A 16,132-nucleotide genomic window follows, 5' to 3' on the forward strand; every position below is an offset into this window, starting at 1 on the left:
ATGTGTGCTGTCGTCTAAACTATGTGACACTTTTATTTCTGTTCTAATAGACTACAACTCCCAACCAATTCTAGCTTTATCTCTGATGATTTTACTGGCTGTGCTGTCTGCTTAAGTTGGACTATTTTTATGATTATAGGTGAAGCGTACACAGATGTGCAGGAGTAATTATCCTGTTTGACAGCACAGATAATATCATACAGTGGTAGGTTCCCTTTCTGCCATAATCTAACAGCCTTAAATGATTTTCTTCTTCTCTTTGATATGGAAAATGTTGTCGTCTGGCTGGACTCTCCACTTAAGCTTGATCTGCTCATTCCTGGTTTGGATCTGTGGAGGTCAGAAAACAAATCATAATGACAAACTACACCTTCATTCAAATGACTTATGTTACTGGGATATCCACCTGAGTGCACAAAAACTTTCACTGATGATCAGCAGCAGTTTAGAGTCGGCAACTTACTTGGTTCAAAATGTCTTGACTGACAGCGGCATTATTGAAGTCAAGGAATGAATCTGACTTCATTTCCAATCTCACAATTCTTCCCGCGACACTCTCTATTGTCTTTTCTGTGGCAAAACAAAGAAAAATATTAAAAAGTATACATTCAGTTTGCTTCGTTATATCATTCATGGTAAAACATTAATATCTAACCAGACCAACTGATGAAACATCTCTGCAAACAGGAGGAATCAACCCTTTTCATAACAAAGAATAAAAAAACAGTTATTTTATACTTACCATTGTAGCAGTAAAATGGCCATTTGTATTTACAGTTTCTGTCATACCATGACTTTGATTTGGGGCTGTATATTGCACAATCTCCATCATTATTTGGCTGGCTGCTCTGCCAGTGTCTGAACGAGCTGCCACTCTGGTCTGACCATGTCCACTTATCTTTGAACAAACCAATCCAGACAGATTTAATCTTTTTGCCGTCGTCGTCGTCGTCGTCGTCGTCGTCGTCGTCGTCGTCGTCGTCGTCGTCATCGTTGAATATTTCCTGTATTTCCAGATTTTCAGCTTGGCTCCTCACACTGGCCAAGTCTTTGCTATTCTTTCGACAGTACTCTTGGGCTTCCTTCCAAGTCTTTGGTTCAGAAACAACAAGAAGAGGAAATTCACCGGACCCCTTTTCTGTTAATATTTTAAAACATAAAGATTGAAACGTTTGGTTAAAAAAAAAAAAAACAATGTGTTTAAATGCTCACAACACATTGCTTTTGGCATACTGTACACTGCTGCTGCACCTCTTCTGATTCTATGTCTGAAGCGTTCTGTATTAGCTTCTGTCTCTTTAAGGTCTTGAAAAACTCAAACTGCCCCCTGACTGGACAACTGCCACAAAAGCAACATAACTACTCTATAAGAACATACCTCTTGCAGATGCAGCTCTGGTGCAGAAATAATGGTAGACTGCGAGACAGTTGCTCATTATTTGTTCAACGTGATGCTAAGCTAGCTGGCAGGCAGGAGTTTTGCAAATGTGTTACATGGTGACGTAGATATATGACGGATGAAAAGCCTGGACTTCAAGCAAGGTGTTTCAGGCAGGTAAGTGTTTTATGTGGGAGAGTAAAACTTGCTTCAGTGTGGACTTCAGGTTTTGTAAATTTGCAGACCTTTTACGTGTATAAACAATAAAGGAAGAAAAAATGCCCAAACAAAGTATAGTATGGGCTCTTTAAGACACATGCATAGCAATGCTTTGAGCATAATGCTTTGATCAGCATGCTAAAACACTTAGAATGACAATGATGCCTGTGCTGATGTTTTAAAGGTAATAGCGTGGCGCCCAGATAGCTCAACAGGTTGGGCAGGTGACCCATGAACAGGGGCTATATTCCCCAACGCAGAGGTCATGGTTTGGAGTCTGTAAAGTAAGACTGACCATGTTCACTCATCTAGGTAAACATGTCAGCAAAATTTCAATGTCAAAATTTTCTATGTGGATTTAAAAACCAAAAAGTATTGTACACTTCTGACTTGATGATGGTGTGTATGATCCCAACAGATTGACAATGCTATTGTCATGCTAGAGTAACTGTTTCATTTTTTAAAAAAAACAAACTTTGCCACAGGTGGTAAATAATAGCCTTACAGTATGATTACTGGAGAGATATCAGAGAATGTGGCTACTTTGAATAATCTATATCCTACCTGACTGGCATACAAAAGGAAGTGTTGTTGAACAGGATGAACTGAACCATCTCCCATTAGACTGCATGCCTCCACAGTTGGAAGTAGTGGAACTAGGTTCACCTGGTGCCCAGTTAGTGTTTTCAACTACTCCGGAGCTGGTCTCAGTTTCTCCCACAGACCAGAGCCAGGACGATGCTCTGGTTTCTGTCAGACCAATCCAGATCTCTCTTGTCACACCGCTGGCTGCCGTCTTGCTCACCACCGTCTTCATGTCTTTGCTGTTGCCAATGGTAGCGAGGTCAGTGTAGTTCGCCCTGCAGTAACTCTGGGCATCATTCCAGGACTTAGCCGTGTTTATCAGATGATACTCACGAATAACATCTGAACACAAACTGATGCCACCTGTACAGAGTCATCCACCAAACATCACATAAAGAAGGCATTGTCTGTTATTACATGAGTGTTCATTGTAATTAAACTTGACTGTTACATCATTTTTTTACACTTACCTGAAGCTAGCAGTAAAATCAGTAGATGCAGCATATTTTCTCTAAGACATAAAGTGGTAAATGTTATACAAGTTGTTAAATAATAAAATGAACACAGAAAAAACGTTTGCACTCTTTAGACTACTAAAGCGTTTCTTTACATCACTTGAACACCAGTGGGACTTCTCAGGGTCCAAATCCAAGCTTTTTTTTTTTTTGAGGTTGTGACATTGCAAACATTGTAGAGAAAAATATTAGAAATGTTTGACAAACAAGTTTGGTACATAATTAATTTCAATTTTTGTTTTCCTAAAATCCCCCCAGGATAGCACCCATTTAATTTGCCCACTCCTTGGGAAGATATTTGAAAGAATGTTTTTAGTGAAGGTAAAGCTAAATGAAATATTGAAACCAATATTGGATGGACTTCAGAGTTAATGAGAAAAAAAAAAGTAGAATCCTACATTACGGATACATATTATATATGAGTGGTTAATGAAAATTATTTACCGTTATATTGTTTGACACATTAAATGATACTGTATCTGTCCATGCTATCCAAATTGAAATTAAAATCTAATAAATAATTGAGTAAATTTCCATTAATAATTCATGGTATGTCAAAATAACACTAGTATTTAATACAATTTTTAGCTATGATTTTTAAAACAGAATTTAATTTTTTGCAGCATCATCAAAAATCACAATATGTCACATTTATTTATGCAGTAAACTGTTCCCACAATGTAGTCTAAATGTTATCTCAAGACAACAACATTAACAGCACACCATGTATAATATGTGATCACATAACTCCACACTTTTTTTCCAGATATTCTTTGTGGGGCCATGACCTTGGTGTCCTAACATCACCCTAACATCATGTTGGAGAATTGCTATACACCTACATCATCGTCTCTTTTGCTGTATTGTGTTAGTATTACTTCATAGATAAATTATAATTCGTACCTGATGCACAGATGTTTGATCATGAAGAATGAGGTGAACTTTTGTAGATCGTTAATCTTCCTTCTTCTCCCTTCACATGATGTGTTTTGTCTTTCCCAAAGCCCCTTTGTATTTGTCTTTATGGAAATTGCGATTGCATCCGACCATTGCAAGCGCATATTTGCATTTCACGAAGAAATTTTAAGACGCAAGTAGAGTTATGTGGTTGGGAAAGGATGATGATGGCATCATGTATGTGTTGTTTTTATCTAACACATCTATAAATCTATAGATAGCTACATTGATAGATACCGCTGATGAAGGTAAGACAATCTAAAATTACAGGTGAGTCACTTTCCTTATAGTTCTTAGATATCTTTCTTCATGTTTAAGTGATTTTGTAGTTCATTTAAAGATAAAAATCTTAAAATGTAGTCAAACAGTGAACAGGTTTCGTGTAACTGTTCGAACAGTCATTAATGACATGAAGACAGTGGAATGACCTGGAGACCAGCCAAACTTAGTTTCCTCTCTTAAATCATCTTTTAGGTTTAAACATTCAGCTTTACTGTCATAGAAATAAGATTACATCATCTGTAACCAACACCAGAGATTCCAGTGATGTTCATCACCTTTCTATTTTGGGCGTTTGTGTGGTGACAGAAACTGTCTTGTTTTTGTCCTGTTATTCTTTCTCTTCTGTATTTATCTCAGCCCCTGCCACCTGTCTTTTTGTCTCTTATTTCAGTGGTGAGGTCAGCAACAAACCCTCCACTCATTATCCTGTCTGTCAGACTTCAGCTTATGCCCCCAAAAGCCACCAATAATCCACATACAGTCCCTGTCCCTCTTTTCTAAATCTTCCCCCAAGCACATTCCCCAGTCCCTTACCCCACCTCAACCATCACTTCGAAGTGTCCTAACGTGAACCCTAAAACCGAGTATTAACACTCAAACATTTCTTTGAAGATTTATCTGGAAGTGAGGACTGACCAAAACATGCTCCCTCTCAGTTCTAAAACTAAAATAACCTGAAACCAAGTCGACATACTTGAATGTAACAGTTACATCCAGGCGACTTGATTTTTGTCCCCAAAAGGGAGGCTGGTCTTCCTAATGTGACTCTGTAAACAGGTTTATGTCCCCGCAGCCTGAGTTACATGAGTACACACACACACACACACGCACCTCCTTGTTACCCCAGAGGACCCCGTATATAAAGCTGTGTTTAGTTTCCCCTCTAGTCCTTACTCCTTTTCATCATCAGTGAACATCTTTGTCTTTGCTGTTCAGGTAAGTGCTTTAACTTTTCCACTATAATACTCTTTTCCTTAAACAAGATGTTTCTTCTTGTGCAGGTCTGTAATATATTTGCACTCAATCAGAGAGTATATAGTACTAATTATGTAATTCTGTGATTTCCATTGAGTATGTACACCACTGGGGTTAATTACACTGTGTTGTTTATGGGCAGTCAACATTTTAAATGTACAATCTAACAATTCAAATAAATAGATTTATGACCAGATTTTCCAAAAAACAAACAAAAAAACCCTTTGAGATTGTGGAAAGTATCTACAGTCACATTATTGTTTTTCAATGGATCAAATAACTAATGTTAACTGATGGTTATGAACCCAAAGAGAATCGTCACACAATCTGCTGTTTCTCTCATTGTTTTGATTTGCTGCTTGTGTCAGTGGCAACTGTTTGCTGACACGTTCTCTGTAACAGCTTAAAAGGGGACAATATGTTAGTGCTGTCTGCAGGTGGTAAATATATGTATATGTATACATATTATAGCATTTTTAATAAATAAATTAGAATAAGTTATTGATCAAACTGAAGGTGCTCTAGTTTTAACTAGAGCTGTCATGATGTCAGAATTTCCCCGCAGCATTATGGTGACAAAAAGAATTCCCAATAACAATATAATTACAATATCTTTGAATTACAAAAAAAAAAGAAAAAAATGCTTTCAGTGTAGGGAGGTGGAGAGAATCTGTAACTATAACTGTGCTGTATGTTATTCTGTTGGAGCATCAACTAGACAGTTACTGGTGCTGGACTGTTTTTTGATCAACATCATCATATCAATACTTATCAGTATATTTGTCAGTATTGGTATATTGCAAAAAACTGTTCTTAATACTGTCATCTTCCAGCCATCAAGAAGTGTGGTTTTTTCATTTTTACAAACTTACAGATACAATATCTGCTTGTTTCAGTTATTCAGAGATGCTATCATGTTAATATGAAGTGAAATATGTTGTGTTTTCACAGCTTGTGTGAACCTTTTAGTTACACTTTAATATTTTGACTAAATGACAGTAAAACTCTACGAGCCCTCCTTGTTCAAAACATAGCTGCAAAATAAAATATAACCCGTTTTAACACTGGACTCACCAGTGTGGATAAAGGTGTTATACATCTCTGAAATTAAACATGCTCCATCATGACATGAAGTTATTCTTGGTGCCCTTGGGCTCTCCGTCCATCTGTCCTGCTCAGTGTGACTCTGCTGGTCAGTTTAGCCAACAGTGAAGCAATGCAACAAATTCCTCTCCCAATCCTTCATCTGCCTTTTGTCCAAGCCCCTGTTTATTCAGATTCACATGCTCATACTCTGAGATCTTGGCTAAAAACTAACCATGAAGGGATCTGAGAGACTCGGGCGGCCTCGGCGCTTGATCTAGCATGTTAATACGGCCAAAGACAGGCAGTCTGGGAGGGCTTTCAGTTGTTTGCATAGAAATGAATGTACTGAAAATTGGCCTATAGTTGCAGCGTCTAGCCAGAAACCCATTTGTCTGTTTATTTAGTTTAGCTGCAGCTCATCAGACAGTTTTGACTTTGCACCCCGTAAATATAAAATCTGCTGTTACAAGTCACAGTGAAATATGTATGTAAACTTCTGAAGTGATGGTGAGGAATGCTAAAATATTTATGGGGCTCCACACACAATTAGATATCCTTTCAGTTCAGGGAGACTGCAAGTAGATGAAATGATAATAGAGGACTTGGCTGGTGTTAATAGCAGCCAGCCGACCAGCCTAATCTGTCCATCCCACATTCTCTCTAGTAAATCAAATTAAACAAGAAGGATTGGACAGCTGGTACCTCACTCCTATCCTGGGTAACAGGATGCTTCTCTGCTCTATTGTCCCTCTGGCCTCTTCTATTCCTAGATCATTAGCTACAGAGAACCTTTCCCTTAATCTTATTCTACAAAAGCTCTAACTCACATTGAAGAAATGCTGTTTTTTATCTGTTGTTGTGGGATAAAAGTGTATTTTTGATGCCTAGAAAAACTCAGCCATCAGGGGTGTGAAAGCAGAGTATTTAATTAGAAGGAAAAATACAAGAATCTCCTTGAGATGCATCCCAGCTACAATCTTTGTATTCTAAAATATTGGTCTGAGAAAGTTCTGCAGAGTTTAACAATGTTTTACTTCACAGTTGGGTAATATTCTCAAGACATTGTATAACGTTTGGTGTTAACATTGTTAGACCACATAGCCTAACATCCTGAAAACATTCGAAGAGTTCATCTGCAAAAACAGATAACTCCGTTTTTGTAGATTTTCAGAAAAATTTATTTTTTTGTTGTTTGCTTGAGATGATATCAATCAAACTGAAGTTGAGTGGATTTGGCTCAGTAGAAATGACAACAATACAGATAACTTAAGTTTGATTGATATTGTCTCAGGTAGAAGATGGAAAAGTGGGTTTTCTGAAGGTTTGTGAAGATGGAGTTATCTGTTTTTGCAAATGAACGCTTCATTTACAGAATTTTGTATTAAGAGCACTGCCGGAAAATTTTATAGAAGAACATTCTGTAATGTGTTACCTCAATAACATCTCCCAAACATAGTCGGAATATTGCTGGCAAAACGTTCCGCCCTCACAAGAACATTTTATAGAAAACGTTCTGTCATCCGACCTCAGTGTCTTAAACACATTTGTCAAATGTTGGTGTGAGAATGTTCTTCTGTCTATCCATCCATCCTTCCATTATCTATACACCGCTTAATCCTCATTAGGGTCTTGGGGGGCTGGAGTCTATCCCAGCTGACCTCGGTTGAAGGCAGAGGACACCCTGGACAGGTCACCAGTCTATCACAGGGCTACACTTAGAGACAGACAACCAAGCACACTCACATTCACACCTACAGACAATTTAGAATCACCAGTTAACCTCAACATGTTTTTGGACCTTGGGGGAGGAAGCTGGAGAACCCAGAACCCTCACCGGGACGCGACCTTCTAGCTGCGAGGCGACGGTGCTAACCACCGATCCACTTGCAGCCCTTCTTCTGTCTATATATCTGAAAAATGATCACCGCATCATGGTGGCACAGAAACTGATATCACTTCGTTCTTCTGCATGGCAAATCACCAAAGGTCATACAACAACTTTTTTTGTCACTTGTTTTTATCATTTGCTTGTGCAGGTATGAGAACTCATATGCACTAAGAATTTTTATGTGAGTTTAGCCACCATAAGCTACTGGTCATAACTAACCCAAGAAGGCTATTGCAGCAAAAGTTCTCTGTGTATCGAATAGTGCAAAATTGTGTTTTATTGCTTATGAATCAGTCAAGTAATACAGAACAAATCCATGTTGCTGGCATAATCCCATTTAGGACATAATCTGCACATTTATAAAGTCGCTGTCCTTCTTATTTGGTGAAACTACAATTAAAAATAACATAAATATTCATAAAATGAATGTTTTTTTTGTTTGTTTTTTTCTCTCCAGTGTCACCATGTCTTATTCAGAAGAGCACGGGTGAGTCAATCCAGCCCAACTAGTTCACTTGTTGTTTTTATTTCTAAACTGTTTTACATTTATCATGCAGGACTCTGTTTCTTGATATGTCTGATGTATTCTTTCGATTCTTTTTTTCATTTAGAGGGCATCAGGAGGGTGAGGACATTCACTCATTTAATAAAACACAAACTTACGTCTTTTTTTCTGTTGAGTCAATCTCACCATCGCTCTTTCTTTCTGCAGAGGAAGACGAGGAGCAGGGGGAGGGAGGTGAGACTGATGCAGTGTGCTGATTATATCGACCACAGTTTTAGAAATAACACAAATTATTACAGCAACCTATGAGTGAAAGCGTCCCCCACAGGAGAACCTTTGAAAATGTAAATATTGATTTGCATATTGTAATCAATCCGACGTTTACTTGTAGCTTCTAGTTGTGGGAGATGGTGCAACACAAGAATCCAAAATAACAGGGAGCTTTAAATTCTCTCTCAGCACAGCAGGAGAATAAGAACTGCGGTTTAGTTTTTGAAGCGCAGAACACAAGTTATCAGCAGTGGCCATGAACTGTGTCATGATCGGTTTTCTAACCCTATTAACTGTTGTGATTTAAAATCTATTTGAAACTCAACTAATTCACATTTTCGTTGCTGCTGCGGCTGCCATGTTGAAGAAGAACGCCCCAAATACAAGTAAGAACACATGGGAGTATACAATATTTGCCAGATTTTACCAGTAAATAATCTTATCAATCACAAAAATAGAAAGTATATGATGTGAATATATACGTATATATGTGTCCTCTTGTTAATTTACAGGCCACTGATGACACAGCTCGCAGCCCCGAAAATCCCAGAGGGGGAGAGGGTCGACTTTGATGTATGTTGCCTCAAGATTGTTGTGAAAGACTTCATGGTTACACCAAAACCAACCTGAAATAATCTCAATCTGGTCCCTGTTAGGACATCCACAGAAAAAGGATGGAGAAAGATCTCCTGGAGCTGCAGACTCTGATTGATGTCCACTTTGAGCAGAGGAAGAAAGAAGAAGAGGAGCTGATTGGACTCAAAGCCAGAATTGTAATGACCTTCCTTTTCTGTTTCCCCAACTGCCTATTTTATCCACTGGTTCGTCTGAAAGAGGGATTTGTCAGGCTACAGACTAATGGTGATTAAAGAGGCATGTGCGAATGTCCAGCTGATGACATTTTCCTGTTATAGGAGAGTCGGCGGGCAGAAAGAGCCGAGCAGCAGCGCGTGAGGGCTGAAAAAGAGCGGGACAGGCAGACGCGGATTGCGGTAATTAATTATGTTTTTTCCATATGCTAGTTAATCCATGCTTGTCAATAATCCGCTCAGTAGTTTGACCCAACACAACAAAAAGCAATGGACTACTGAAGATGACTTTTTCAGGAGGAGAGACAGAGGAAAGAGGATGAAGAGGCGAAGAAGCGAGCCGACGACGAGGCCAAGAAGAAGAAAGTGCTCTCCAACATGGGCGCTCACTTTGGAGGCTTCCTAGCAAAGGTCAGAATAACACATCTGGAGGCAGATGTGTCACTTCATACTGCAACTGTGTAGAGTGCATTTCTGAATAAATCACATCACATGACAGTCTGAGTGGTTTATGTTTCCTGCAGGCAGAGCAGAGACGAGGAAAAAGACAAACCGCTAGAGAAATCAAGAAGAAGACTCTGGCAGAGAGACGCAAGCCGCTGGCTATCGAGAACCTGAGAGAGGACGGCCTGAGGTCGGTTAAAGGCTCGTGATAGAGTGAAGCATTTTGAGGGCTGTTTGAGTTCTTATAAATACATTTTAGATTTGCTCCTTATTGTAACAATGCCATTTGGGTAAACCTGGCACTTATCATTTTCGGGGGCTGCAAGGTGGTTAACATCGTTGCCTCGCAGCAAGAAGGTCGCCAGTTCGTGTCCTGGTGAGGACACCCGGGATCTTTCTGCGTGGAGTTTGCATGTTCTCTCCGTGCAGTGTGGGTTCTCTCTGGGTTTTCCAGCTTCCTCCCACACAGTCCAAAAACATGTTGAGGTTAATTGGTGATTCTAAATTGTCTGTAGGTGTGAATGTGAGTGTGCTTGGTTGTCTGTCTCTAAGTGTAGCCCTGTGATAGACTGGTGACCTGTCCAGGGTGTCCCCTGCCTTCACCCTGAGTCAGCTGGGATAGACTCCAGCCCCCCATGACCCTAGTGAGGATTAAGCGGTGTATAGATAATAGTTATGTTTTGAAATTCAGAATTTTGCTTGTAGAAAACAGATTAGGGACATTACTCGAGATTTACAATTTTTTTTCCATATTCTTGCTTTTCCCCAAACTTATCCAGATCTGGCAATGAATAAAATCAAATTCCATGCTTTTCCAAGTTGTTTAGGAATCTTGTGTATACTCCTGTCAGCTCAAGTTGTCAGTCAGTGCTGTTGTGTTTCAGAGAGAGAGCTAAAGAGATGTGGGAATGGATCTACCAGCTGGAGTCAGAGAAGTTCGACCTGACTGAGAAGATGAGGAGGCAGAAATATGAGGTGAGCCCTTCAGCTGAGAACACACAATAACTAAGCTATGGAAATCAAAAAGTGAATCTAATGTACTTTATTTTTCAGATTAATGTCCTCCTGAACAGAATCCAACATGCTCAGAAATTGTGAGTCAATCTGCTTGTTTCAATGCCACAACTCCCACACCCCAGAGGAGTAAAGTAGAGCATTGTGCAGAGCTACTTTGCTTTGACTATGCAAACATATCACAGATCAATGGTTGCGGCCACGCATGCACAGGAAATGTCAGTCTCGCAGCTCTTTTAGCATTCACCACTTTGTGAACAGGATGCACACATCTACAGAATTTGCATAATGTGATAAGGCAGAAGCGGAAATAGCCCTATTCCCCTTTCTGAAACCTCAGTCACAGCTGTTGGTATTTCTGTGAATGGCTGTTTGTTATCTATCTTTAAATCTTCTCTTGTCTTAACGCAGCAAAAAGGGCCACGGTAAGGGGAAGGTTGGAGGACGCTGGAAGTGAACTCTCACACACAGGAGGCATAAACAAACAAGAAGACTGTTCTATAGCTTCTGGACAAAGTTGCAGCAGTTTTGCAGTGTTTATCATTGAGCAAGGTGATAGATTTTTGTGTATCCTTTCTTTAAATGCATCCACTTAAAACTGCATCTGTAGCTAGTGAAATGCATGAATACGTAACATTTTCTACAGCTGGAAATTTAGAATATTACTGCTGAAAATTCATGACAGCTGCTACAAAGACGTATGACTCACTAGCTGAGGTCTCTCGCAGTTTTAAACTTCCTTATGAAGGACAAATAAAATTGTGTTTGCATAAAATGTCTGTGCCTTCAAGCTTCCTCATCCTGTCTCTTGCATATTGTGAAGGTATGTCAGCTGACGATGGGAGCAGAGTGAACAGCTGACAAAAATTAGCCACCTTTACTTCTTCTGTTGTATGAAAACAGAATGGACGTCATCACTGTTCCCCTCATGCCACGGTTCAAATCCAGCCTCCAGAGCGATGCTCGCCACTCTCCTCCCGAAGCCTGCTTCTTGCTCTTTGTTTAAATCCAAAATGTACCTGAGACACACAGATGCAAAGACCACACTCACATGCGTCAGAAACCTTTCAAAATAGTGCCACCGTTGATCTTAAATTTGTGGCAAACACAAAATATCTGACACACAGTTACACAGCAGAGTCACTGTACTCTTGGTGACTGTACGGTCGCCATGGTAACAAGCCCTGTTACTATAAAAACCCTCACTTGGCCAACTCCACGACGAGCACGGCGTCTGGTGCTGCAATCTGTCTCATCATCGGGCCCAACTGGTGCGCGCAGCTTTACAGCATAGACGGAGAAGGAAAACAGAAAGACAGAAATGAAACGTGGTCGGCAGTCATATCAGTAGTCTGCGGTCCAGCTGGCCGGATGGCGAAAGACTCCCGTTTTAAGTTAATTTAGTGTATTTGTATTTTACATTTGTAGCAATTAGAGAGAAATGTCTCACCTGGCAGAAACATAAATGGTGTTGAAGTAGTGGGAGTATTTCTGCTTTTCTGGCAGCTTGTGAAGCGAGTCCAAAGGCAGGAACGTCACAGAGATTCCATTCAGATGCATCAAGTCTGAAGAGAATTTGAGAAAATTCAGTGCTAAAACTGTCACGTTTTACTTGTTGTTTTCTGTTAACCGTGAACTGAAAAGGCAGAAGACCTAGTTCCTGATTCAGTTTCTCTTAAACATCAAGACACGATGCAGTATAAGCCAGTCTTTCACCTCAGTTTAAGCCTTTTCACTGTGACTTGTAATTGTGTAGTGCTGCTGTGGCTCCAACCTGCCTGTATACGGCCTGCTTTAATCACATTCATAGCCTTTTACCGTGAATGATGACAGATTTCTGGTCAATCTGTGTGGATGGCTCCTCTGAGTCCGACGGAGAAGTAGTGGGGCAGCCCCGTCTGCTGGACAGGGACTGAAACAATCCCTGCACATTTGCAATGGAGATATCCTGGGCTGTCTGTCGATGTGAAGAGATGAAAGGATGACAACTGCACGACTGTATAATGATAAAGATGCAGAGACAGAACTAATCTAATATATAATTTGTGCTGTCGCTGCTGTCTGTGTTACCTTGATGTGTTGCCCGTTCTGTGTCTTCAACAGGCTCTTGTCATCAGTTTCAATGCCAAAGGAGAGGTAAGGACTGGAAACAATGTCTCCCCAGTAGCCCCTGAAAGACACTTTTTCCCCTTTCTGTCCACAAACACAGACAACATTAAGTTCTTGTTATTTCTACACTGTGTAAATAGATGGTGTGGACAAACAGAGAAGCACTTACACGACTGAACACTCTTGAAGAGAGCAAACTTGTATTTGCTATTTGATAGACACCTTCCCTCATTTCAAAAGCCAATCCCTTTTCCCTCCATTGCACGTATTGGTGTTTGTTGATGACGCCACACTGCAGACAGACGGCACGATAAGAGTTTTAGTGCAACGTGTGAGGCTTCTTCTGTGACAACATAGGGAAAGGATACAAAATGCTTAAATACCCCTTTCTGATGGAGCTTCATTGTAAGGTCCCAGTCAAAACAGCCCGTCTTGGAGTCATAGCGAGTTCCAAGATGCTGCCTGACCCGATAATCCCAGACTTTGGGCATCAAGATAGGAGCAGGAGGGTCGGATGATGATGATGATGAAGGACGAGGCTGGATCCATGACTTGAATATCCTGGCTAGTTCATCTCGCTCCTTAAACTGTAGAAATACTCAATACTCAGTGAGCCACATTAGCAGATGTTGTCTGAATTTGTGGAACTCTTGCACAGCAGCATTTTTGTAATTATATTTATAGTTATGTATAGTACATTAAGTCTGGTTTCAAGTTGTGTTTGACTGAGCAGGCCTCAATGTCTGATTTTAGAAATATGAGGTCTTACCGAAACATATAAGGACCGTTGAAGATATTTTTGTACCTTGAGAAGAGTTGTATTCAGGCACGCATGTGAGGCCACCTCCAGTGTTTCAGTCACAGAAAGAGAGAGCTGTGACGCTGCACGTCGCAGCGTCTCGTCTGTCTGACTGCGGATTTCACTGTTTCCAAACACCTCCAGAAAAACCTCCGTTTTCTCTGAAGAAAAAAACAACAGTACAAGACAAACTGCAGGCCTTGGACACATCTGGCTTTTATAAAAATTAATAATTTATCAAAATCCGACCCACCATTAATTCCCATGCTTTCCTGGGGTATCAGTGCCAGATAGAGGAGCAGCAGTTGTCTCGCCACCACCTCCATGCTGTTCTCTATCACCCACACCTGCAATGCGGCAGCAAAGAAAAGACTTGCAGCTCATAGTACAGTTAGCAGTTGGTTATCAAGGGAAACATGAGAGTTTAGGACACTCACATGAAGACTTTGTTTGTCCTGCAAACCAGCAATGGTCTTCAAAATATGTCGCGGATCTCCACTGCCAACCAGTAAGATGTTGGCATCTCCTTCATTTCTCACAGGGCCTACACATAAAGAGACGAAGTGTACAGTGGTTTCAGAACACTACTGCACTCCAGGGATATCAAAAGTTGACACTGAATGCATGGCCATGTTTAAAGTTGCTTTTCACATGTATCAATGATAAATAAGTTGTTATTTTGCCCATTTTTGACAGTAAAATATCCCCAACTGATATTTAAAAATAAAAAATAAGCATTTTTAAAATAAAATGTCCATAGGTTTTAAAATAAGGCATTGAAACAGTATTATTTTGCATTGGTAACAAAATGTACAGATGATATCAGGCCTAGCATTGAAGATATTTCAGAGGATATCCAGCCATTCGTATTTCCCGTGCTATTTGAATGATATTAACAGAAACACGTAGTAACACTACAGTAGATATTAACAGAACATGAACTGTCAGTGTTTTTGTTTTAAGTAGGAAGTTACAGTTGAGTTTGAGGAAGTTTGGTGACATATATACATTTATATACACATACCATATAAAGATAAGTGGGCGACAGATATGTTTTTTTCAGGGCTAATACTGATACCAATTATGAATTATTAATCGTGGAAATAAATTATTGATATTTAGAATATATATATATATATGTGTTTGGGTTTTTTTTACACAGTGCAAATGTCTATATATATAGACATTTGCAGTAAAAATTTAAATCACTGTGTAAAAAAACCCAAACAAACCACTAACTCCAACACTAAACTTCACTGAAATGAGTGTGTATATCTATGTCTTATTTGTACTGAAATAAAAGAGAACTTTTTCAACATGTATACTTCAGCGTTGATTGGCTACTGTGACTTTTGAAGTCTAACCAATCAGATAGTGCAGTAGGTGGGACAGTTTTTGAGACCACAGAGAATGAATAAAAAAAAAGAGCAGTGCCTTTCTAAATTAATCAGTTTATAGAAAACAATGATACCAATAATTGGAAAATGTATTAATACTAAATTCAATGATCGGCCATAATCAGTTGAACCTATGCAAAATGTAAGTTGTACAGGTAAAAATGAAGTGAAGTGTAACTAACGCGGAAAGAAACACAAATTATCATAAAATGAGAAAAAAAAACAAAAACAAAAAACCCAAGAGCAGTACCTCAGAGTAACGAACAGTAACTGGACAAAATGTACTTTAGTTACTTTTCACCGCTACTCTGATGCACGTGTCCAGAATGAAAACAGCATCCTCGTGCGCTCACCCAGACTGAGCAGGTCGCGCGCAGGACTGAAGCCCCACCAGGAGACGGAACCGGGACCTTCAGACTCCCGTCCAGCGCTCATGCTGCAGAGACCAGCTGGAAAAAAAAAACATCCGCTGGTGGTTTAAACTGAAATTAAGCAGGAACGGGTACGCTCATAGTCATGCTAACACAACGTCAGTTGACGCGGAGCTCTTATGAAACAGCTTAGCTTAGCGCGAAATTAAGCTAACGGCACTTTTTAGGCTAATGAGCGTTAGCTTCTAACTGTAGCTATTAACTGAGGCACAAACCCGCCTCTAACACAAATATGGTGACAGAAACCCGTCATAACATGCGACCAGATAATATCAAAAGAGGCAAATCTGTTGTAGAAACTTACCTCACCGACTGTATACAACTGAGTAAAGTTTGCAGCTAAATGTCCGAGCAGAAAGTTTGGGTTCTGTTGCTAAGCGACAGTTTCAAAATGGAGAAGACAGACTCCATCTAGCGGTGACGCGGAGGAATTCAATGGGAGTACAGTGACTTTTATACACAATTTCAG

At 39.8% G+C, this 16,132-nt stretch overlaps 2 protein-coding genes across 2 annotated transcripts; one reads left to right on the forward strand and one right to left on the reverse strand.

Annotated features, from left to right (window-relative positions):
- Positions 1-8,605: 8,605 nt before the first annotated feature.
- Positions 8,606-11,702, forward strand: LOC103358363 (troponin T, slow skeletal muscle-like). Its single transcript, XM_008283292.1, has 10 exons — positions 8,606-8,624; positions 9,028-9,046; positions 9,173-9,233; positions 9,317-9,433; positions 9,575-9,652; positions 9,767-9,880; positions 9,994-10,103; positions 10,798-10,888; positions 10,967-11,007; positions 11,339-11,702. The coding sequence occupies exons 3-10, from the start codon at positions 9,180-9,182 to the stop codon at positions 11,382-11,384; spliced, it is 651 nt and encodes a 216-aa protein (XP_008281514.1). The 5' UTR covers positions 8,606-8,624; positions 9,028-9,046; positions 9,173-9,179; the 3' UTR covers positions 11,385-11,702.
- Positions 11,703-11,785: 83 nt separating this feature from the next.
- Positions 11,786-15,667, reverse strand: dnaaf3l (dynein axonemal assembly factor 3 like). The gene is made up of 11 exons (XM_008283294.1): positions 15,586-15,667; positions 14,342-14,379; positions 14,089-14,182; positions 13,842-13,996; positions 13,420-13,623; positions 13,206-13,328; positions 12,998-13,120; positions 12,746-12,884; positions 12,378-12,492; positions 12,134-12,208; positions 11,786-11,946 (listed from the first exon to the last, which is right to left on the reverse strand). Exons 1-11 carry the CDS (start codon positions 15,665-15,667, stop codon positions 11,805-11,807), a joined length of 1,290 nt encoding a protein of 429 aa, XP_008281516.1. The 3' UTR covers positions 11,786-11,804.
- Positions 15,668-16,132: the final 465 nt, after the last annotated feature.

The sequence above is a fragment of the Stegastes partitus genome, unplaced genomic scaffold, assembly GCF_000690725.1.
Source record: "Stegastes partitus isolate 25-593 unplaced genomic scaffold, Stegastes_partitus-1.0.2 Scaffold306, whole genome shotgun sequence".
Taxonomy (NCBI): domain Eukaryota; kingdom Metazoa; phylum Chordata; class Actinopteri; family Pomacentridae; genus Stegastes; species Stegastes partitus.

Coding starts and splice junctions, on each gene's coding strand:
- dnaaf3l (XM_008283294.1), bottom strand. CDS start 15,667: ATGAGCGCTGGACGGGAGTCTGAAGGTCCCGGTTCCGTCTCCTGGTGG. Junction 13,329..13,419: donor TGAAGCTCCATCAGAAAGGG/GTATTTAAGCAT, acceptor GTCTGTCTGCAG/TGTGGCGTCATCAACAAACA. Junction 12,493..12,745: donor GAAATCTGTCATCATTCACG/GTAAAAGGCTAT, acceptor AATTCTCTTCAG/ACTTGATGCATCTGAATGGA.
- LOC103358363 (XM_008283292.1), top strand. CDS start 9,180: ATGACACAGCTCGCAGCCCCGAAAATCCCAGAGGGGGAGAGGGTCGAC. Junction 9,653..9,766: donor ACAGGCAGACGCGGATTGCG/GTAATTAATTAT, acceptor TGACTTTTTCAG/GAGGAGAGACAGAGGAAAGA. Junction 10,104..10,797: donor CTGAGAGAGGACGGCCTGAG/GTCGGTTAAAGG, acceptor GTTGTGTTTCAG/AGAGAGAGCTAAAGAGATGT.